Here is a 23,010-nt window from a genome sequence, read left to right on the forward strand (position 1 = left end):
AAAAAACAAAACAAAAATTTTTATGTAACTAAGGAATTGATTATAAGGAGTTGATCTCTCGTTTCGGTACTGATATTAAAAAACTAGTGCAAAAAATTTATCAGATTCCTTACACACAAAATTAAATACCAAATAATAGATTGCAACAAACAAAGGAATTGATTATAAGGATTACTTGTTCGGTGCATGAACTATGTCCAAATGAATCAACTTTATTAATTCAAGACAAATCAATAAAAAAAACATAATAACTTCAAAAGAGAGAGTAATAAGATTTCAACATTGTCACACAGACCTGTCCGAAATCACTTACATAGCTGCATTAACCTCAAAATATCCAACAAAAATTTCCCCTCAAAATAAATCCCATGTTCTCTTTCATATTACTTCGAAAAATGCTTGTAAGTGCTCGTGTCGTGAATTGTAACTAAGGAAGGTCGACGTAGACATAGACATTGCACAGACGCAGCACGAGTTGGTGCCTGTTTCTTTCAAAAACTAATTACGTGTTGTCCTTGACGCGGACAATAGTCCAGAGTCGTGGCTTCCCCACCTAGCCTTGATTCAGGATCCCACAGATTGATGCTTGATGCAGGCGTCTCTGATAAGTAATTTATTTTTCATGCCAAGCAGTCCAAATTCTTTTTTCCCGTGTCTTTCCCTTTTGATGGACGTGGAACTTGATTTGTTGGCCTTTCGTCATCTTTTTACCATTTTCATGCTTTCAATCAACCTACAAATACACAAGAATATTTAACAATACCCGCAGAACTCGAACAACGAATACAATAAGAAATTTTATTTAAAACAACGATGCAAGTCCCGATTATCAAATCCGTAACATATATCTATCACTTTGTGACTCCACCAAACATTCTTTCCATACTGCTTGGTGATATAATGACTAATATCATTTGACCCAGGTGTAGCATGAAATAATCTGAAACAGCCTCTCAACCTTTTGCCCACCCTTCTATGTATTGCATACACAATATATCCTCTCATCAATCCATAAAACATAGTTTATTTCAACTCCCTCTACAACTAGAAGGACCCCCCACACTATTCGTCCTCTAGCTGGATATCACTGGCATGTGAACTTCCGCCAAGCAGATTAATCATAGTTCGTGAGTGGCCTTTATTTAGTCTTCAATGTTGATGTCAACATGTATTTTTGCAGCTTAAACAAAATTTGGTTACTTGGAAAAAAAGTGCAAAGTGCAGACATTGCTGAAGTGCTAGAAATATCCAAGCATAAAAAGAGCCCTACCATAATTCTCAAAGAGTTGTGAAAGGTGGAATCTACTGTTGGTGTATGACGTTTGGCACCCAAAAAGCATTACAATGTATTGAAACTTGGTAAATGAATTCTAAATAGGATACCAAATTTCTCGGAGTTTGTCATAAAATATGCTATACTTATATGGAGTTTGACATGAAATACAAACATCAGAGCACGGGAAAGTTGCAGACGCACTAAACACAGAGAAGGGTACCTTCAAAGTCAGCTGACGGAAAATGTATGGTTGCACAGGTGGGAGCACTTCACCAATTGGTTTGACTTCTAAAGAACATGTGGTGCGCAACTGCTATACTTCATAATTATTCGGATATCATTTGATTTCTAGAAAGACAAAAAAGTGTCCAGCCTTCAATGTTTTTGAAATACCTCCTCTGTAAGAGTCGATGCTTGGTATCAATATTTGGACCAAAAGGAAGTACTAAATCACGAGACAAGTAGTTAAGGACTCCATTTGCAATGTCAGGTAACATGTGTATCCCTCAGAACAGAATTCTTCATTATATAGTCACATTCACCAAGTAAGCAATATGTTAGGTTAAAAACATTCTCGTCTATCCAACCAATTAATGTGTAGCAAGATTCGCCTTTTCAACATGTCTAAACAGAATATGAATCTGAAAAACGAGACTGAAAAGCTTTGAAATTGAGGGGTGCAACCACCGATGGTAACATATGCAAATTAACTGAAATTCTGTAAAAGAAAGTGACCAAAGTTCCCAAAGTTAACATCATAATGAAGGATGAAACTTGGAGCACCTGATATACTTACTACTCACTGTGAGATCTTTATTCATTGGGTCATCAACTTAGCTGAGGCTGTTCATACATATTGTCAAGATTCAATAAGAAATTTTTTCCAAAACAGCAAGAAAATAGCAAATACACTGAGCCAGGATGCAGGCAAGACAAGCGAGTATGGATTAGGGAAAAAAGATTGACAACTCAAAAATGAATAGAAACTACAGATAGAGAATAAGATGAACATTAAACTTGCATATAGTATGTTGTTTATTTTAATGCAAAATATTTATACAATATACATGCAAAAGTATAGCACAATTAGGGCAAAAAATAATGATGTATCAACAATGACGTGAAATTCCAGATAGAGAATGAGATGAATATGAAACTTGTAAATATTTATCTTAATGCCATATATTATACATGTAAAATATATATGTCAACACTAGTTTGTTGAATGATTACCCAGCACAATTCTCAGAACTGAACAAGGTACTCTATTAAACTGAGCCTCACAAGCCAAATGATAGAAAAATGTAAGGAATAAAAATAAGCTGCTGATACCCTACATGTTTCTGAGGCATTTTAAGTATTTCCAGAATAGCATGTACTAAAATTTTCAATGACAGATTGGACTCTATCATACCTCTTTTACTGAAATTCCACTGCAATCACGATGGAGAAAAAAAGAGATCACATAAACAAAAATGAGAGGCTAGTAATAAATCAATAATCTGCGTTTCCTCAATCATAAATGCTTCCCCTCAAAAACAACAAGCATTCTTAAGTAAAGGATAAAAAATTAAAAATACGTGAATATTGATACAAAAAAGATGCGTCAACAAGAATACTTGACAACATACAGAGTACCACATGATTTAGTTTCTATAAGAGAACCATACATATAAAGTGATTTTGGTGAACAGCCTTACAGTTGTTATAAAGGTGATGCTTCATATGGCATTCTAAGTTCTATACTTTACGAGCCAATGTCCGTTGTTTGGTTGCATGCTGAACAACTTTGTCCTCTACCGGAAGACCCTTCCGTCGCCTAACGGCATCAATGAGCTTCCTGGCTGTATTCTGCAGGACACTGGAACCATCTCCAAATTCTTCGAGTTCCTCTTCCGTTTTGGGTACAAAAAAAGGATCCTCTGAAAGTGTTTCCCAATGGCTTAGAACAAGTAGAGCACTTGATGCTCCAGAAGTCCATCTTCTTAGCTCATCAGCAAATCCAAAACTTTCTGCGACTGGCACATATGCATGTACAGTGAATAAAGCGGAACCTTCTTGCATTTCCTCCTTGATGACTTGAGCTCGTCTTCGAGCAAGTACTGCATACATTGGTCCCAAATATTCAGTCGGGGTGTTCAATTCACAAAAGTACATAGCTTCAACAAGCCTAGGCTTCCTCTGGAGAACAGCTGCTCTGCAAGCCTCCTTGACTGTGCTCATAACTTGTCCTGTGGAAATGCCATAATGCTCCGGTTGATGTAGAGAAGAATTATTCTTGTTAGACTGTTTTTCCATGGGAGATATGTAAGTCTCAACAATAAAAGCCAAACCCCACATAGGTTCATCGCACAAAGGACCAGCGGAAGTGGCTAACTGAAATCCAGACAATACACTGCTCTCTAAACTCTCAGCTTCTTGTAACAACATTCCATCCATTAAAAATGGTGATTCTCTAGATGCATCATTGCAGTCACGTGCATCTAGAAAACCTAATCTTTCAGAAACATAAGGGGAGCCCCTGATAAGAACAGAACCCTCTGAATAATTTTCTCTCACTGGAGTAAGGAGAATGTTAGGACCAATATGTCTAGGTCCCAAAGCCCAGATCCTTTTGAAAAAGTTTTTCCAATATATTCTGCATCTCTCAACCTGATCCTTCTCTATCTCAGAAGTTCCAGATAAGAAATCACTCTCCACAGCCTCTGTCATCCTTTTCTTGATGGCCTCACTTGGATTCGCTTTTTCCACAATACTACACCTCAAACCTTCTGAGTCATTCACATGTCTAGATTTACCTCCAATTATGTCTCCCAATGATTCTGATACTTCATCTAGAAGCTTGGTAAGAGTAGCTGGAAGTTTCATGACCTGCACTCGTACAACACACCTACCATTCGGTGTTGTCCTCTCAACATAGTCAAAGCTCCCACTTGGTAACTTCAGATTCTCCAGAGGAATAGTCATCCCACTCTCAATTGTCTCTTTATATGATACGAGTGGAGGAGATACTTCCAAACTCACCTTTGCAAATCTTTCCTTAAGATCGTTAATACACCTCTCTAGATGAACTTCTCCAGCAGCAGCAAGAACGTGCTCCCCTGTGGCAGAAACAGAAATCTCGACAAAAGGATCTGCACGGTTTAAGAGCCGCAGCCCTTTCATCAGAGCACCCATTTCAGCAGGATCAGATGGCTCGATTGCGACTTTAAGTGTAGGTGAAACCTGGAAAACCATGCTAGAGAAAGGCCAGGAATTGATAGTAGATGAAAGAGTAGCACTTTTCAATATATACTGCCCAAGCCCTCGAATAGCAACAATATTTCCTGCCTTAGCGGATGCTACTGGTTTCAGTCCTTGACCAATCATTAGATACAAAGATTGCAACTCAGCTACCTGGACATGCTTCTGATTTGATTCCACCTTGAGTGGATCATATAATGCTGAAAGCACAAAAACCCTCTGTCCCGCAAACAGAACCCCACTGAAGACCCTTGCAAATGCAAGAAAGCACTCTCCTGAATCTCCATCATCTAAAGAATTATCTACAATTTCTTCTCGTGGGAGCATCTTCAAGGGAACAGCAAACATCTTAGAAACAAATGCAACAGACGGTGCATAAGGGCCAGAATCACAACTCTCAATAGATTTCCTCACAAATTCTGCCTCAGTAAGGGCACCTGAGATATCTCCATCATCCAAGCCATCTCTTTTAGGTAGCAATCTTGATATTCGAAGAGACTGTGCAGCACGGGGATCCGGAATGTATTTGGCCACCATTGACAAGATTGTATCCGACAATGGAAGCCAACGCCTCATGACAGCTTGAATCACAGCTTTAGGATCCTTATTTTGAAGTTCACGTGAAGGTATAGATAGATTGAAAGATTTGATTACCTTGTCAAGAACCCCTCTATCTCCACTTGCTTCCAAAGTACTCTGATAAACTTGCCAAAGTGGCTCCAATATAAATTGAACAAACATGGGCCTAGTTTTCGAACCACTGCTGATTCCCTTCTTGCCCACAATCATCTTAGTTTTAGCATTGAAATAATGAGGTCCCCATAATGCTCTTTGCAACGCAGCTGAGCTTGCCCCAAGCTTAGAAGCATAGAACTCTGCAAAATCATTTATTCCAAATCCCCACCCATCAAGAGCACATGCAAAGACAACATTTCCTTTCTGAGGTTGAAAAGTATCCTCCTCATCATTCTCAATAAGCTCACAATTATCGTCAGCTGCATCACCAGATGAAACAAGAGACAGAATAGAATCCACATCTGATAAGTACTTTTCTGACTTGTAAGCACTGACTATCCCATTAACCTCATGTATGATTCTCAACAACCTATTGTATGCCTCCATAGGGCTCAACCTCAACTCACATATCAACCGATCGACTTTATTCAGAACTAAACATGGTGTCAGTTTCTCAATCCATGCTTGACGCAACACAGCATGAGTTTGAATATGAACACCCTCCACAGCATCCACTAAAACCAATGCACCATCACTCAACCTAGCTGCTGTAGAAACTTCACAACAGAAATCCATGTGGCCTGGTGAATCTATTAAATTGATGCTATACTCTTTGAACTGAAGGGCAATGGACGAGCTCTTCATAGTTATTGCACGCCGCTGTTCCTCATCCAAGTAATCCATGAATCTAAGTTTACCAGCCTGCTTTGGATGGAGCAGGCCACCACCATATGATGCGATTAAATGATCTGCAAGCGTAGTCTTGCCATGATCAACATGCGCAAGAATGCAAATATTCCGGATCAGCTTGCAATCATTTCTATCATGAACAGTAGATGGATTATTCTTCTCTACCAAGACCTGACAAGCAAAGATCAGACAACAAATTAGACTCTAATCACTTTTCTTTTTGCTACTTGGTAATATCTTCCCCTTAACTGTATCATATTGTCAACTGTTTTCCTCTTGATATCAACTTAATCCAACTACTTGAGTCAGATTCCTTAGGTTTTAAATCTTTAAATTGTTTTGGGTGACCACTCTTTATTAATATGCTAATGTCTAACAAAAATTCCCTTTATTTTATATAGCACTAAGCATGTGGAATCTGGCCGCGTGGTTATTTTATTCCTAAATCTCCATATCTAATTTTCTGTTTCTGTGAATAATTTTGAACACGGTAACATTTATATCCATCACTTCATGATGATTCCGTGAATTCAAGCAATTTCTCGATTTTGTGAAAGTAATTTATATTATTACCATGCCTTTCGAAACAATTGGTGCTTACCACAAACATCGTCAGGGAGAAAGAATCTGCACATTCAAATAGAATCTTCTATTCATTTCTGAACGGAAAATGCAAAGAATCTAGTCTAGTGTGTTGACAAATAACTAAGAAAACTAACGGAACACATATACAATGTTATGACACTACTAGCACTTCTGATGTAAAACACGGTTGTATCTTTAGCTTCGGTCAAGCGACCTCTCAGCCTAGCCTCCAACTATAACAGACAGGGACACGATAATTCAATCAAGCTATGCAGGAAAAGTAAAATGAGCATCTTTCAAATGCCAGGTCATTGAACAAACTAGAGCAACTATCCAACTTACTCAATTTTAAACATTCTTTAAAAGAAGCTTCTGCGAGAAACTAATGGAGAACAAGCAGAGAGAGAAGCTTTGCTACATCAAATATCTCCACGGTAAAAGATGAGTTACCTGTTTATGTTGTATTTCTTGTACGTTGATTTCACCAGATATCTGAGCATCCATTCTAACAGGTGAGGAAGATAATTCAATTGAAGCACTCGAGACCTCACAAATCCCAGCCACCTAGATCTTGCACAACTATGCTTCAACTATTCTGCATGTAAACAAAATAAAAATGGCCTGGTAAATATTTGCTGCCACAAATTGACAAACATCGAAATTAATACATAAAGTCCAATAATTACTAGCAGTTAAAAAGGTAAATTGAGTGATAGGGAGCCAATGTCCAACCATTTGCAGGTCTATGTTAAGCACTAAGTACCACATAGAAACAAGAATCATCAACAATGCAATTGTCAGCACCAGGAAAACAAATAAAGTAAAAAACCATCATTGCCCATACCACAATTAACAAAAATAAACCTTGTTCCGCAATATAATCTCATTGAGACTTGTGCACTCAGAATTAATACGAGATACACACTGAAGTAGCAGGAAGCTTCGATTACGCCCCGTAACATCAAATATTGAGTTAACAGGAAGAATTTCCTGGTTAAATGAATACACATCTCCCAAAATCTGCTTCAGGAACCACGCGGGACCCATTCCATAATCATACATCAACGTGAATAAAAAGAAAAAAGAGAAAAAAAGATTACCAGCAAACGGTGAAACCGAATCTCTGGTCCGCCCTTTTGATTTTCTTCGCCTGATTATTTCAATCTATTGTCTCTGGATGGAAGAAGCGATCTCTCCGGGGTTTAACAAGAAAAAAGAGAACTTTTTACGGAACTGTGTTGTTTAGGTTTAGGATTTTCTGGCGGAGGAAAAGATTAAATTGGAGTAAATTAAATATTGAGTAGTTAAATATTGGGTCTAATCCTAAAATCTACTTCGTGAGAGAGTTTTCATATTTGGCAAAAACTTGTATCATCGTCAATGAAAAAATATTATTTTTTATGCTAAGAATATTATTTTTTATTGTGAATATGAGTAGGGTTGATCCGTCTCACATATTATGATCCGTGAGACGGTTTCACAAGAGACCCACTCTTCATATTTTATACAATTACCAAGATTTATGAATTTAAAAATATGACAAAAACTCGTTTGAAATGGTCTCACGGATCGTATTTTGTGAGACGAATCTTTTATTTGGGTCATCCACGAAAAATTATTACTTTTTATGCTAAAAATATTACTTTTTATTGTGAATATCAGTAAGATTGACTCGTCTCACATATAAAGATTCATGAGATCGTCTCATAAGAGACCTGCTCAAAAAAGATTATATGATTTACTTTAATAAATATTTAGATTCCAAATGCAAACCCCCCTTTTTTAAAATCAAATAATTGATGGAATTTTACAATTCAATTTTAATTTAATCCAAATTCTATTTTTTAATGAACCAAACACAGCGTAAATCTTTTTTACCAACTATTTAATTAAAATGAAAAATCTGATTATAACCAAATTGCTTGTACACATGTTCGATTCGGTTAGAAAACGATTTTGTTTACGATTCAAGAATGATGCTACAAGTACATTAAAATTTGTACATCAATTTATACAATATAAAAATTAATTTATCAAAATCTTATTATATGTTGAATACAAAATTTTGTTATATAATTGTAAAATCCCATAATATTGGTGGTAAATATCGCTGTAGCGATACATTGGTTGTATATTTACCATTATTCATGATTTTAAGCTACTTCGAACCAATTTTTTTTCTCTTAGATTCAAATCATAGGGAAGAGAATAATGATACAAATTAGGATAATCAGAAAAAATTAAAGTTAATTATTTCATTATTTGGCAATTATAGAACCAAGTATTATGAATATCTGAATTTCTATTAAAAAAGAAATTTTTTTCAAAAAAATGAATTTGTTTATGTATATGAAATCACAATTGAAGTGCACTCATGTTTCTCAAGAAAAACTAAAAAAGTAAGTGATGCATTTCGGTTCTGGTTTTGAAATCGAAATCAAAAACCCAATTTCGAATTTCAATTCTGATTTGGATTCTTTTCATTCGAACCCATCGGAGCCGCTGCTGTATGCTAGTAACAATGGAAGCACTTACGGTGGCTTAAGGTTAGGGAGATTTTTCAGGTCGGCATTTTAGCGAACACCTTTAGCTTTTTCTCAACATGCTTACTTTTACACCCATGAGAAGTCCTGTGCAAACCATCAAGACCTTGATGAATGATCCTGCATCTATCAAAACAAGCTCCCAAGCCAAGCAACTGCATGCCCAGATAATTAAGTTTAAAGGGAGAGGTGTTCCTTTTTTTGAATTTACTACTATCATTCTGTCCATTTACTCCAATTTTAGCCTCTTGCAAGACTCCCTATCGCTTTTCAAAGGCCTTCGATCGCCACCGACCAAGGCCTGGAAATCCATCATTAAGTGCTGTGCTTCCACTGGTCATTTTGTGGAATCTTTAACTTTTTTCAAGAAAATGATGGTTTTGGGGAAGAACCCTGGTAGAAATGTGTTCCCTTCTGTGCTGAAGACTTGTGCTCATTTGAGGGACTTAAAGCTTGGTGAGGCTGTGCATGGATGCATTGTACAGCTTGGGTTGGATTCTGACCTTTTCACTGGGAATGCGTTGATGAACATGTATGCAAAGTTGGAGTCTTTGGATGGTAAAGATGTTTTGGATGGTGTTTCTGAAACAAACAGAACATGTGGATTTGAAAAGATTATCAAGAAGTTACGAAATTCACATGAATTTATTCAAGATTCCGAGTCGTGTTTAGCCGTTGTCATTGAAAGTAGTAGTAGTGATCATATGATTGGTGATGGCTCACATGAGACAGGTCAAGATTTTGGAGGGCAAGTGTTTGATGTTGATCAGATAGAGTATTTCGATAGTAGCGTGAAGAATCAGTTGAATCCTTGTGGTGGAGAGACACAAATCCTCGATGGTTTGAAAGAGAGAAAGAAGGGGACTTTGCCCCAGGATAGTGTGACTAAAGTTTTTGAAATGATGCCAATTAGAGATTTGGTGTCATGGAACACAGTTCTTGGAGGATACGTTCAAAATGGAATGTACGAGGAAGCTCTTATGACAATTAGAGAGATGGCAATAGGGAATCTGAAGCCAGATTCTTTCACTTTGTCTAGTGTGCTTTCGCTACTCGCATATCGTCAGGAGTCCATGAACGGAAAAGAGATTCATGGATATGCCATTAGGCATGGTTTTGATAAAGATGTATTTATTGGAAGTGGTTTGGTCGATATGTATGCAAATAGTTCACTGGTGGAAGATTCATATAAGATTTTTAGATCATTGCCTCGGAAGGATAAGGTTTCTTGGAACACGATGATAGCCGCGTGTGTGGACAATGGCTGGTTTGATAAAGGTTTAGAATTGCTGAGGGAGATGTTGATGGCTAATATCAAACCTGTGGCTTTCACATTTTCAAGCATTGTGCCAATATGTTCCCAATTGACTATGCTCTGTTTGGGTAAACAGCTTCATGGATACATTATTAGGCATTGGTTTGATAATAATATCTATGTAGCTAGCTCCCTCGTGCACATGTACTCAAAATGTGGTAACATAAGGATTGCTCAGTGGATTTTTGATAAAATGGAATTTCATGATGCAATTTCATGTACTTCTATGATAATGGCATATGCAGTACATGGTCACGCCCAAGATGCAATTTTGTTGTTTGAGAAGATGGAAATAGAGGGGGTGAAGCCCAATCCTCGATCTTTCTTGGCTGTTCTGACCGCCTGTAGCCATGCTGGATTGGTCGATAAATCTTTGAATTATTTTAGGAGTATGACTCAAAATTATGCAATTTATCCATGCCTGGAGCACTATGCTGCCGTAGCAGACCTTCTTGGTCGAATGGGTAGACTGGATGAAGCTTATGAGTTCATATCTAGCATGCATGTTGCACCAACTAGTAGTATTTGGTCCACGTTGCTGTCTGCATGTCGAGTACGCAAGAACGTTGAACTGGCTGAAAAGATTGCAAAAGAAATGTTTATAATTGATCCTAATGATAACACGCCATACCTTCTCCTGTCTCATGTCTATGTTTCTGCTGGGAGATGGAAAGACGCGATGAAGTTGAGAACTAAAATGAGAAAAAAGGGGATGAAAAAGATGCCAGCTTGCAGCTGGATTGAAGTCGAGAAATCGATGCATTTTTTTGTGTCAGGAGATGGAAGCCTCTCAAATGATAAACAGATGAACATGGCACTGCAAGATCTTCTGGAGCAGACAGAACTCGGAGACCATGTTCCAGACTCATGTTAGGAGCTGTATGATGTTGACGAGGAGTGAAAAGACGCATTGTTTGTACACAGTGAACATCTTGCGATAGCATTAGGCGTTGTTGGTAGTCCTCAAGGAACGTCAACTCGGTGGTCAAGAATCTCAGAGTATTTACAGATCATGGCATACTGCTACAAAGTTCATATCCAAGATGCTGAACTAAAAGGTCATCGTTCAGATGATACTTGATTTCACGATTTTCAAGTGGAAAATGTTATTGCAGAGATTACTGGAGAGACGAGTAGTTAATATGTCATAACATTGAACGTTTTCGGGAAGAAAAGACGAGCTTCCAGGGGACTAGAAAGGAGCTTGTTTCTTCCATTTTTTTCTTGATACAGCCAAAGATTTTCAAGTTACCTATGGCATAAAGATCGAGGATTCTCATTTTTTTTAATTTAAATTATAATTGAAATGTTGGTGCTGCTATCCTATTTGCTGGTCTTTGACTAGCAGTGGTTGTAAGAAATAGAAAATCTAAAAAAAGAAAATAATATAACTGATTGCTAACTAATAATAATTTTATACAATTTACTCTCCCAAAGAAGTCAAAACATGATTTCACCATCATACAAAGATCCGACACAAGTTGATAGTCGTTTGTAATGTGAACTAAGAAAACCATTGAACCGTGACTTCGGTTGAGAATAAATTTAGCTGGCGGATTAGGTCAATTAATAATAGTTGAATGATAAGTCCAAGTATCATATTCACATAGATCAATGTTCAAATACTAGAATATTAATTATTTTTCTTAATTTAAGCTAATCAAAATCAAATGAGATGAGATAAATTAGTTAAAACTAAATTAAACAACTAAAATAAATTAACTAAAGCGAGAAATCCAAAACAAAGACGGTGGAATATTAATTTAGACAAAAATTCAAATTCTTAAAAACAATTACTGTGCACACCGATAATGAGACAATTTTATAATCTACGTCTCAAATTCAAATTCAATAATTAATCACTTAATTCACGACAAAATTCCTTAAATTATTTATGAAACAATTCTTTGAATTAATAAACTTAATTAAATCTAACAATCCAACTATTCATAATTGAATCTAATCAAATTCAAATCCAATTTTTTAAAAACTTCAATAAATTTTGAAAATTGATGGTCCAATTATAGTTGCTTTTCTCTTTGAGAGAAGGGAAGTGCATTAATATCAATATTATCATTAGAATCAACGGGAAATTTGGGTTCAGTCCCCGGCCGCCATTTTTTTTTGTGTTCAGTCCCTAGGTACTTTTTTAGTACCACATTTCCACTTGAAGTATACCACATTTCCACATGAAGTGTACCACATTTTGCATGACATAGTACCACAATTTTGTGGGTAGAGAGTGAAGCCAAAGAAATTTTTTGATTGGGGATTTTTCAATAACTTCCCCTAGAATCAAACTCATTACCTTTATTACATATCTTCTATGTAGTGGTGAGGTGAGTGTTCTGCTCCTTAGCATCTTCCATATTTGATCACTCATCCATCATCATTTTCCTCTACATATGTAGAATTCTGCTTCTTTGGTTCCTCGTCCTTGAACTCAATCATTGTACTCATTGCATGCACTCTTTTCATATTTTTCTTAGTATTACTTGGTAGTGTTCCAAGGGCTTGATTTGCTAAATGACCGGCTATTTTACACATTTGAGCTTCCAACTTTTGCAAGATAATATAATGATTTTGAGGCCTCGTTTCTACCCCGTGATATGTTTCATCATAGCTTCCTTATAAATTGGTCTGTGATCCCCTTGCTTGAATCCTGGAGGTGCTGCATGTACCAATAATCCTTATTGTGTCCAAATTTTGGTCAGATCTACAAATAATATCAAATTAATTCTGACAATCGCAAAATAAGGAATAAATTTTTATATAAGCACAAATACGATAAAATAAAATCCTTTTTGGATTCGGGCTTATGAACCATTTTTTTAGCCAAGAAAACTAGTCAATTTTTTTAAGGATTATAGTTGACTCATCTAAATGATCGAGTGTTAGCATCAAGTGCTTACCAATAGCACAAAAGTTATAGTCATTAGCCAATGAAAAACTTTATTTCTTTATATTTGTGACAGAGTGCGTCTACTTGGGTTGTAATGAGTCAGGCTATTAGGTTCATGAGTCTGAGGAAATGTCTATCTATCTACTAGTGTTATCTCATATCCCTTCAAGATCAGTCTTATTCTTTTCCTACAGCAGGACTCTGTCCCAGCAAAGACATTATTACCCCTTAAGATATGTGGTCACTCTTTTACGGCCCAAGAAAAATAATATACTGAAAATAAACCATATATCAAACAAAGTATTTGTTACAAGCGTTTACCACTAGGCCAAAAGCTATAATTCTTACTCAAGGCGCAACTTTATTTCTTTATACTTGTGGCAGCGCATATTGCATCTACTTGGGTGCTAATAGGTCGGGCTGTCAGGCTTATGAGTCCAAGAAAGTGCGTATCTATCTGTTGATAATGTCTCATATCCCTTAGAGATCAGTCTTACCCTTCCCTACCATCGGTCATGTCCCCAGTAAAGACAGTATTAACCGTTAAAATCTGGTGTCACTCTTTTACGACTCACTTAGCCAACCAAATCAAGCGACACAACGTCAGGAGCTTGATGCATAAGAACTTACCAGCAGGTCATCCATCATAGTACTACTCTTACTCATGCACGCTTAACTCAACATCCCCCCGAATAAGTATAGAAATATGCTTCTTGGGTGATTTGAACCCATGACCTAGCTTTGATACCAATTGTTAGGATCAAGCGCTTAGCACTAGGACACAAACTGTAGATGTTAGCCAAGACGCAACTTTATTTCATTATACTTGTGGCAACATAGAATGCACCTACTTGGGTGCTAATGGTTCGGGCTGTTAGGCCCATCAATCCATGGATGTGCGTGTCTATCTGTTGGTACTATATCATATCCCTTAGAGATCAGTCTTATCATTTCTCTACCGTCGGCCATGTCCTCAGCAGAGACATTATGTTACCTATTAAGATCTTGTGTCACTCTTTTACGGCACTTAGCCAACCCGATCAAGCGGCACAACTCAGCAGCTTAACGCATGAGACTTTATCAGGAGATCACCCATCTCAGTACTACTCTCATTCATGCACACTTAACCCGACAATAGTGTTTGGCCCTATTGTTGTCTTAGCTTAAAGAATTTCATTCCATAAAGTTAAAACAAAGCAAAGACACAATGTTTGAATTCATAAGAATAAAACCTAGGAAGGATAAAGAAAATCTCAGTGTGGTTGACATGATTTTCTCCTTTGAAGTTGTCTTCCTCATCTCTCTCAAAATCTAACAGCTTTCGTCTTCTTCCAAGTCTCTCTTCTTCTCTGCTGCTATCTTCTGCGTAAAGTATTGTCTTTTCTCTTTTCTCCCTTCTTTGCTTCCTCTTTTCTCCGCTTCCTTTCTGTACGCCACCTTTTATCTTTCTTAACGAGCCTAATCCTCCAACTCCTTGAAGCCCATGTCAAGTTAAAAATTATAGATAAAATTGTAGATATTTTATTTTTCAAATGTGAGGCTTCATCTCTATCAAGATCTTTTTTTGGTATTTTGTTGCTTTTGAAGTCTTGTAGAATCATCTTATCTCCAAAACTAGGATTTTCCTCTTTTATTCAAATCTATTCATATTAATTCAAATAAAAACATAATTAAGAATAACAATTACAGATAAACACAAATATTTTAAAATTAAATCCCTAAAATCTCTATAAGATTTGGACTTATCAATCCCCACACACTTAACCTTTGTTCTTCCTCAAACAAATCAGAGAATAAAATATAACTGAGGAATATTCGATTATCCACCACAAAAATGACAGAATCAACACTTTTTTAACATACCAAATTCCGTCACACTCATTCAAATTATCACATTTCAAAAATCACAAAATTCACTTTCATTGCAACTTCAAAACTCAAGTATTCACTAAAAAAGATCAAGATAATAAGACATGTATAGTGTGAAAGTCAAAACTCATATCCATCAAATGTGTTTTAATTCAAGGAGTGCTTGTATCTTCTGATTTTTTTTAAGAAACTCTCTATAAGCTCATCTTTCATGTAATTTCTCCACTAAATGTTGGAGGAATATGACCCATTCAATAGGGATTTTCAAGCTTATAATATTAGACAACGACTTACGGATACAATAGAGGTATGAAGATTAAAAATAAGAGAAAATAAACAATTTAATCATACAACGCATTCCTTCATCTCTTATCTTCCTCCCCTTATTAAATTTTATCAGCTTCATCTAACTTTTTCATCTTATTTCTAATTTCATTATTTAATTTTAATCCACCAGTTTATTATTATATTTCATCTTGTATCCCCTTTTTTTTTTATCTTCCACACTTTCCTTCATCTTCCCCATCTTTTTTTTTTTCATTCCTTTAGCTTTTTTTTTTTTAAGAATAGTCTAATTTTGATCATTTTCCAACTTTTTTCTTTTTTTTCATCTTCCTTCGGCTTTTTTTTTTTTTTTCATTTTGTTCAATCCTCAACAATATTCCCTTATATTTCTTTTCAATTACTACACCATACAACATTTTTTCCTCTTCTTTTCTTTTATAATTATATTTTTCATCAATTCACTTCCATTTCTTCATATTTTTTTACATACTCCTCCAATTCTTATTGTTTATTGTCAACACAAGAGAATTATGAAAATTGTAAATCGCTAAAGAAGTTTATTTATCTCTTCCTCTCTGCTGCTATCTTCTACGTAAAGTCATCGGTCTCTCTCCTCTCTTTCATCGTTGTTCATGTTGTCTCTTTTCTCCCTTCTCTGGTTCCTCCTTTCTCTGCTTCCTTTCCGTACGCCGCTTTTTATCTTTCTTAATGGGACTAATCCTCCAACTCCTTGAAGCTCGTGTCAAGTTAAAAAATTGTAGATAAGATTGTAGAGCTTTTATTTTTCAAATGTTATGCTTAATCTCTATCAAGATATTTCTTTTGGTAATATTTTGCCTTTGAAGTCTTGTACATCATCTTATCTCCAAAACTATGCTTTTTTCCTCTTTATTCAAATATATGAATATTAATTCAAATAAGCACATAATTAGGCATAACAATTACAGATAACCACAAATATTTAAATTAAATCCCTAAAATCTCTATAAGATTTGGGCTTATCAGTCACCATCCTAGTACTAATATCACTCATGTACGTTTATGTGGGGACCTGAACCTAATTCATTTTCTTAATCATTATTAAGATTCAATATAACAATTAAGAAATGTGGGACATAAATTTTTTTTTAATATAAATTACACGAGTGCGCAACAAATGAAATAAATCTTATTTCATTTACAAGATCAATATCCAGATCTAAGGTACAAGTCTAGTACAAAAGTGATTCATCATAACTACTGTTTATTCACTACATGTCAGGTGATGAAACAGATCTACTTCTAAGTCCGGATCTCCACGCTAAACTTGAATCTCTCATCCTCTGTTCGAACATGATCATGTCCCACATGTTGTCATGCACACATACAAACAAGACAACAGCCGGATAACTCCGGTGAGAATATAATCCCAGTATAAACAATGTATAAATGCAATCATATAAAAACATATATAAAATCATATAACAGTTATCATTAACATGTATCAAATCTGAAAACATGAATGATATAAAACTGTAAATAAACTCGTGACTCGTCATCTCAGACTCGACTCATCTCTAATCTAGGGATCCCGGTTTCTGGACATTATTTCATATATAGAATCTCCGCAATAGAAGCCGATCTGCTCCTAAGCAACATCGATATAAATCAAACATCCAGTGTCTTGGCATATCCGCCAAAGACTTGGCATATCCGCCTATGACTCAGTACACGCTTTACTATAACTCAATAGACTAAGCATATCAATATCATGAATCGCAAACATCAATGCAATAAATAAAGTATGTGGTTTTTGGGAAACTCGAGTCCAATCTGACTCAAGTCGATCTCCCGGTTAACATTGATTTATACCTTTCGTTCTATCAATCTGACTCTGTCGAAGTCTCGAATTCAAAGCATGTCAATATCAATTTGGCAATGATAATATCGAATATACTGTATCAATATACCATTCAAATCAAGACATCTTAGTCTTATCAAATTCTGACGGCATACCAGTATAATCTTGAAATACCGGTAATACAAAATCAGTATATACCAATTCCAATAACTCATAATCAATCACAGTACAAATCTGATACCTAATCTCAATCAAATCCATTCTGAAAATGATATTAATTTCATACAATAACCATTCTTCAATCCGGTTTCGATTATACGATGTCTAACATGTCAAGAACATCATATATGAATCACATCCGATTCTGGCAATACCATAATTTCAAATCATATAAAAAACATAAAAAACTTACGTCCAGTTGAAGCCGTTAACACGAGGATCACAACACTGAAATCATATTCAAATTCGAACGGACGGATCTTACATAAATCACAAATTCCTTGCTTGAAGAAACTTAAGCCTTCTCCCAGAAATTCTTTCGTTTCTCCCTTGAATTCTGAGGGAGTTAGCCTTAATATATATATATATATATATATATATATATATATATATATATATATATATATATATATATATTGCATGTACGGGGCAAGTTTCTTATCTCTTGTGCAAACACGTCTCGCGCATATGCGCGACTTCTCTCGGCGCATATGCACAAGACCTACTGGTCTCGGCACATAACATCTCGGCAACTTGCGCATATGCGCGATGTTCTCTGGAATTGGCACTTAGCTTCTCGCACAGCTCGCGCATATGCACGCCCTCACTTCGCGCATATGCGCGAGGTCTTCTGCCCATCTCGCGCATGTGCGCGCATCATATCGTGCATGTGCGCGAGAGATACTGTCCTCGCACATCAAATTTCGCATGCAAACTCATTTCGTGTCTCGGAACGATCCTTCATAATCATATCAAATCATAAATCAATAATCGTGAATTAATAGCAAAAGAAATCTCGGGCATTACAGTTTAACTCAACATCCTCCCACTGAAGAAGTATAGAAATATGATTCTTGGGAGACTTAAACCAATGATTTTCCTCTGATACCAATGGTTAGGATCAAGAATTTACTACTACGCCAAAAAGTATAGTTGTTAGTCAATGCACAACTTTATATTCTTATACTTGTGACAGTGTAGAGTATACCTACTTGGGAGCTAATGGGTCGAGCTGTTATGATCATTAGCCCAGGGAGGTGTATGTTTATCTACTGGTATTATCTCATATCAATCAGAGATCAGTCCTATCATTTCCCTACCGTCGACCTTGTCCCCAACAGAGACAGTATTACCCGTTAAGATCTGACGTCATTCTTTTATGAACTACCTAGTCAACCAAATCAATCGGCACAACATCAGCAGCTTAACATATAAAAACTTACCAGGAGATCATCTATTCCAATAATACTCTCACTCATGCACACTTACCCCAACAACGAGTGTTTGGTGCAAAGTATGATACATTAATTGATTATTATTTTTATTTTATCTAACTTTTGATTTAAGTTTTACAAATGATTGGAGTTATAAATTATTATGTTATCGACACACACACACACACACACACACACACACACACACACACACACACATATATATATATATATATATATATATATATATATATATATATATATATATATATATATATATCATTATTCCATTTCACGAGCCAAACAGTGTAGTCGACATAAATGGTGCAACTTATGGAGATCAACGAGATCACATCTTCAGAAGATGTTGATCAAGACGTATATATTCTCATTTTCCCAAGGTGGAGAATGGTTAAAAAAAAAAAGGAACCAAAATTAGCAAATTTTATATATAAGCAGACAACTCAAGATAATGTAAAATATAAATAAACGAGAATATAGAATATATTCATAGCTAAACTAATAAGTGATAAAAGTAGGCTGGAGATAGAAAAAGAATCTCATGAATAAACTAAACTTGAAGCCTAAACAAATTGACCCCTTTTAAGGTTCCATTTTAAAGCTTTTTTAATCATATAATAATAGAAAGGTTCCATTTAGGAATGTTTTTCATACTTTAAATTAAGGGCTTTACTCCTAATTGAACTCAAGAAATTTCAAACTTAGCATACTGCATAACAAGCTACATATGGAGGTTAAAAAAGAGAGAAATGTGGAAGAAAAAGCAATGGATATCACCTTGAAAGAGCTTGCCAATAAATTGCAAGAATTTGCCAAGGATAGAGATTGGGAAAAGTATCATAGTCCAAGAAATTTACTACTTGCAATGGTAAAGTTTGCTGTTTTTTTTCATCCTTTATTTAATTTATATTAAAGAAATATTGATTTTTGCTATTTTTTTCCCCACCTATATCATCGTTTTGTCAATGAGATATAATCCATTTTTTAAGTTCATTTGTAGTATATATCTCTGTCTTACGTTGGTTTAAAACATGGATATTTGAAATATATATTTCTAATAAGTTACAATGGATTCTTGTAAAAAATCGAGTTAATCATTTTCGTTTACGAACAGTTACTATTGGAGCTCATTGTGAAGTTACGATCGAATGTGCCATGTGTGTGAGATTTTTTCATTTTTAGGTATATGAGATAATATCTGATTTTTGATCAGGTTGGCGAAGTGGGAGAATTATCAGAAATATTTCAATGGAGGGGAGAGGTGGAGAAAGGGTTGCCAAATTGGGAGGAATCAGAAAAAGAACACCTTGGGGAAGAGCTGTCTGATGTGTTGCTATATCTAATAAGATTGGCTGATATTTGTGGCATTGATCTTGGAGATGCTGCCACCAGAAAGATACTCAAAAATGCCATCAAATACCCACCAAAATTTAACTATAAATTTGCCTAGAGTAGTTTAATAAATATGTTTATGTAAAATTTGTTACAATATAATTAAGTATATAATTTTCGGGGGCAAAAATTAAGAGTTGATGTATATATTGGACGATCTCAATGGATTAATATGTGATAATATCTCACAAACGGGAAATTGTATGTTCGAGGTCATGTAACTTGTATTTTTTTCTTCATTTTGGTCCATTTACGGTCTTAGTCCACTTACATTTTAGTCATTTTTATTAGAAATAGTAAAAGATGTACACGTGTTGCATGTGTTATTATTGGTTTTAATTTGATCGAATAATACAAAAAAATTAACATGAAATTGTTTTCAATTTAAAAGAGTTGTTCAATTTAAAAGGAAAGTTTTGTTTAGAATTTTTTCTGTGTAAAATATGGAGTGAGTTGATAAGGTTTTTAGTAGGTAAGAAGGGTAATTATAGAATTAAATATTTTGGTGTCCTCCAAGTTAATTACTATAAGGGTCTCACACTTAATAATATAAAATAATAATAATAATAATAATAATAATATAGATGTTGTTGTGACACCAAACAATGACGAGTTAGTACCAAGAAATGCTTACATAACTATGGACGTTGCTGGCATTTCCGATGTGACGTCAGTAATCCAGTAAAAAATAAATAAAATTGCAAAGGTGAAAATTAGTAGATTAATACAGAATTGACATTTAACAAAACTAGAAATGAAAAAAGTCCCGCTACAATACAAACAATATAATTTTCTTCCTTACAGAAAACTAAATATAAAATTATGAATATTTAAAAATATATTTTAAATAACACAAGATAATTCCAATATTTGCTAATAAGCTACAATTTAACACGAATTAAACCTGAATTTGAACTTTGTTTCGAGTCCAACTCAAAACGAACCAGCCTCGGTTCGAGCCGAAGAAGCAATGTAACTCGAACAAAATTCAAATTTACTTTAAATGGTGCAAAACTCCAAAAGAGCGGACGCGACGAATAATGAAGCATCCACTCTAGCTGCATCGTTATTTTATTTTATTTTTTGTTTCTGTTTAATATCATGTTTCCTTGTGTAATTAAAGGTCACATATTAAACATGTGAAAATTTCACTAATTTGGAAGACAAATAATTTTTAAATAGTATGTATCTAGTGTGAATTTCTCACGGATTTTTATCTATAAGACGGATTGACTCGGTCCATGACTACTATGAAAACTATACTTTAATACAAAAAAATAATAATTTTTATGGGTTGAGTCGACGGGCTCACAAAAGCTAATATGTGAGATTGTCCTCTTGGAGTTTTTTATATTTTGAAAATAATATTGAACCGGAAAATCATGTTTTTTTAAACAAAATATTTTAAAATATTAGGTAATTTATCTTTCAAAAAAGATTTCGAATTTTTATATTTCTACAGTTTATTTAACTTATTTAAATATGCTTAGGTTTAGTTTTTTAAAAAATAAATGATGGTTTATGTGTATCGGTCCACTTTATTTTTATTTTATATTTCCTATTAATATATAATAATAATAATAATAATAATAATAATAATAATAATAATAATAATAATAATAATAATAATATTTGGCATAAGTGAAATTTTAGAAAAAATAAAAGGAGTGTGAATTTACATGCATGTGTCTATTATTTTTTTTACTAGTAATATGATCAATTAAAAAATAATAATGATAATTAGAATAATAGTTGAGATAAGGAAAATTATAAAAAAAATTCCCACGCAAAATTCTAGAATTTTTTCTCTTTTTAAATTTTAAAATTCATTTATTTAAATATATAGGTTTAGTTTTCAAAAAAAAAAAAAAATTGTATGTGTGTCTGTCCAGTTAATTTTTCTATTTTTTTAATAATATTAGATGTGATAGGTGGTCTTCCTCGTTAAATGACTAATAATAGATATTAATTTTTTAAACGCAAATTTGTGTGAGACGGTTTCACGGGTCATATTTTATGAGACATATATCTTATTTGAGTCATCCATGAAAAAAATTACTTTTTGAGTAGGTCTCTTGTGAGACGGTCTCACGGATCTTTAACTATGAGACGGGTCAATCTTACCGATATGCACAATAAAAAGTAATACTCTTAGCATAAAAAGTAATATTTTTTTCATGGATAACTCAAATAAGATATTTGTCTCACAAAATACGACCGTGAGACCGTCTCACACAATTTTTTGCCTTATTTTTTATGCTAATAATATTGCTTTTTATTGTAAATATCAGTAAGGTTGACTCGTCTCACAGATAAAAATTCGTGAGACCGTCTCACAAGAGACCTATTCTTTTTTAAAACAAAACATATATACACACCTTCTTTTATTTTTTCAAAAATTTTGCATACAAAAATTCAAGAATTTTGCATCTTCCAATTATTATTATTATTATTATACAACTATTAATCATATTATTAGCAAAAATAAAATAAAAAAAATAAGTAGGCCAACATATACACGCATCTTTGTTTATTTTTTTAAAACTAAACCAACGTGTATTTAAATAAGTTAAAGAATTTTTTTGAAAATTAAAAAGATTACAAAATTTCTTAAAAGATAAATTACTTGATATTTAAAAATTAATTTTTTTAAAAAAAATTGTTTGTCCGGTATACCATCATTTTCGAAACAGAAAAAAAAAAAACCAATGACTCGTGAATGATACGGTCTCACAAATCATTTTTTGATATTGATTTCCGACCCGACCCAATGCATGAAAAAAATATTAATTTTTATGTTAAAATTATTAAATTTAATTATAGATATGAATTAAATCGACTCGTCTTACGGATAGAATCCACACCAGCTTCTCACAACATA

At 34.4% G+C, this 23,010-nt stretch overlaps 2 protein-coding genes and 1 pseudogene across 5 annotated transcripts; 2 read left to right on the forward strand and 1 right to left on the reverse strand.

Moving 5' to 3' along the window:
• Positions 1-118: 118 nt before the first annotated feature.
• LOC140827840 (uncharacterized) lies at positions 119-7,816 on the reverse strand. 4 transcript variants are annotated; one of them, XR_012117035.1, is made up of 5 exons: positions 7,630-7,816; positions 6,980-7,124; positions 2,977-6,115; positions 1,497-1,674; positions 119-733 (listed from the first exon to the last, which is right to left on the reverse strand). XR_012117035.1 is itself a non-coding variant. In XM_073190697.1 (4 exons), exons 2-3 carry the CDS (start codon positions 7,031-7,033, stop codon positions 3,017-3,019), a joined length of 3,153 nt encoding a protein of 1,050 aa, XP_073046798.1. In that variant the 5' UTR covers positions 7,034-7,124; positions 7,630-7,816; the 3' UTR covers positions 119-733; positions 2,977-3,016. The 4 variants fall into 4 exon arrangements, 2 of the variants coding, with proteins under 2 accessions (XP_073046798.1, XP_073046797.1); XR_012117036.1 differs by lacking the exon at positions 7,630-7,816 and adding an exon at positions 6,546-6,571 and having other exon boundaries at positions 6,980-7,123; XM_073190697.1 differs by lacking the exon at positions 1,497-1,674.
• A 1,085-nt stretch (positions 7,817-8,901) lies between these two features.
• LOC140827841 (putative pentatricopeptide repeat-containing protein At3g23330) lies at positions 8,902-11,637 on the forward strand. Its single transcript, XM_073190698.1, is given in 4 exon segments — positions 8,902-11,367; positions 11,370-11,398; positions 11,401-11,471; positions 11,473-11,637. Coding segments are annotated over 4 exon segments (2,388 nt in total). The 5' UTR covers positions 8,902-9,131; the 3' UTR covers positions 11,525-11,637.
• Positions 11,638-19,464: 7,827 nt separating this feature from the next.
• Positions 19,465-20,187, forward strand: LOC140827456 (uncharacterized; annotated as a pseudogene).
• Positions 20,188-23,010: the final 2,823 nt, after the last annotated feature.

This window comes from Primulina eburnea, chromosome 3 (genome assembly GCF_022965805.1).
Source record: "Primulina eburnea isolate SZY01 chromosome 3, ASM2296580v1, whole genome shotgun sequence".
NCBI classification, from domain to species: Eukaryota; Viridiplantae; Streptophyta; class Magnoliopsida; order Lamiales; family Gesneriaceae; genus Primulina; species Primulina eburnea.

Bases quoted from the DNA above. Each gene is read 5' to 3' on its own strand.
- LOC140827840 (XM_073190697.1), bottom strand. From the start codon at position 7,033: ATGGATGCTCAGATATCTGGTGAAATCAACGTACAAGAAATACAACAT. The intron at 6,116-6,979 runs GTAACTCATCTT...TTTGCTTGTCAG, and splicing joins AAGAAATACAACATAAACAG to GTCTTGGTAGAGAAGAATAA.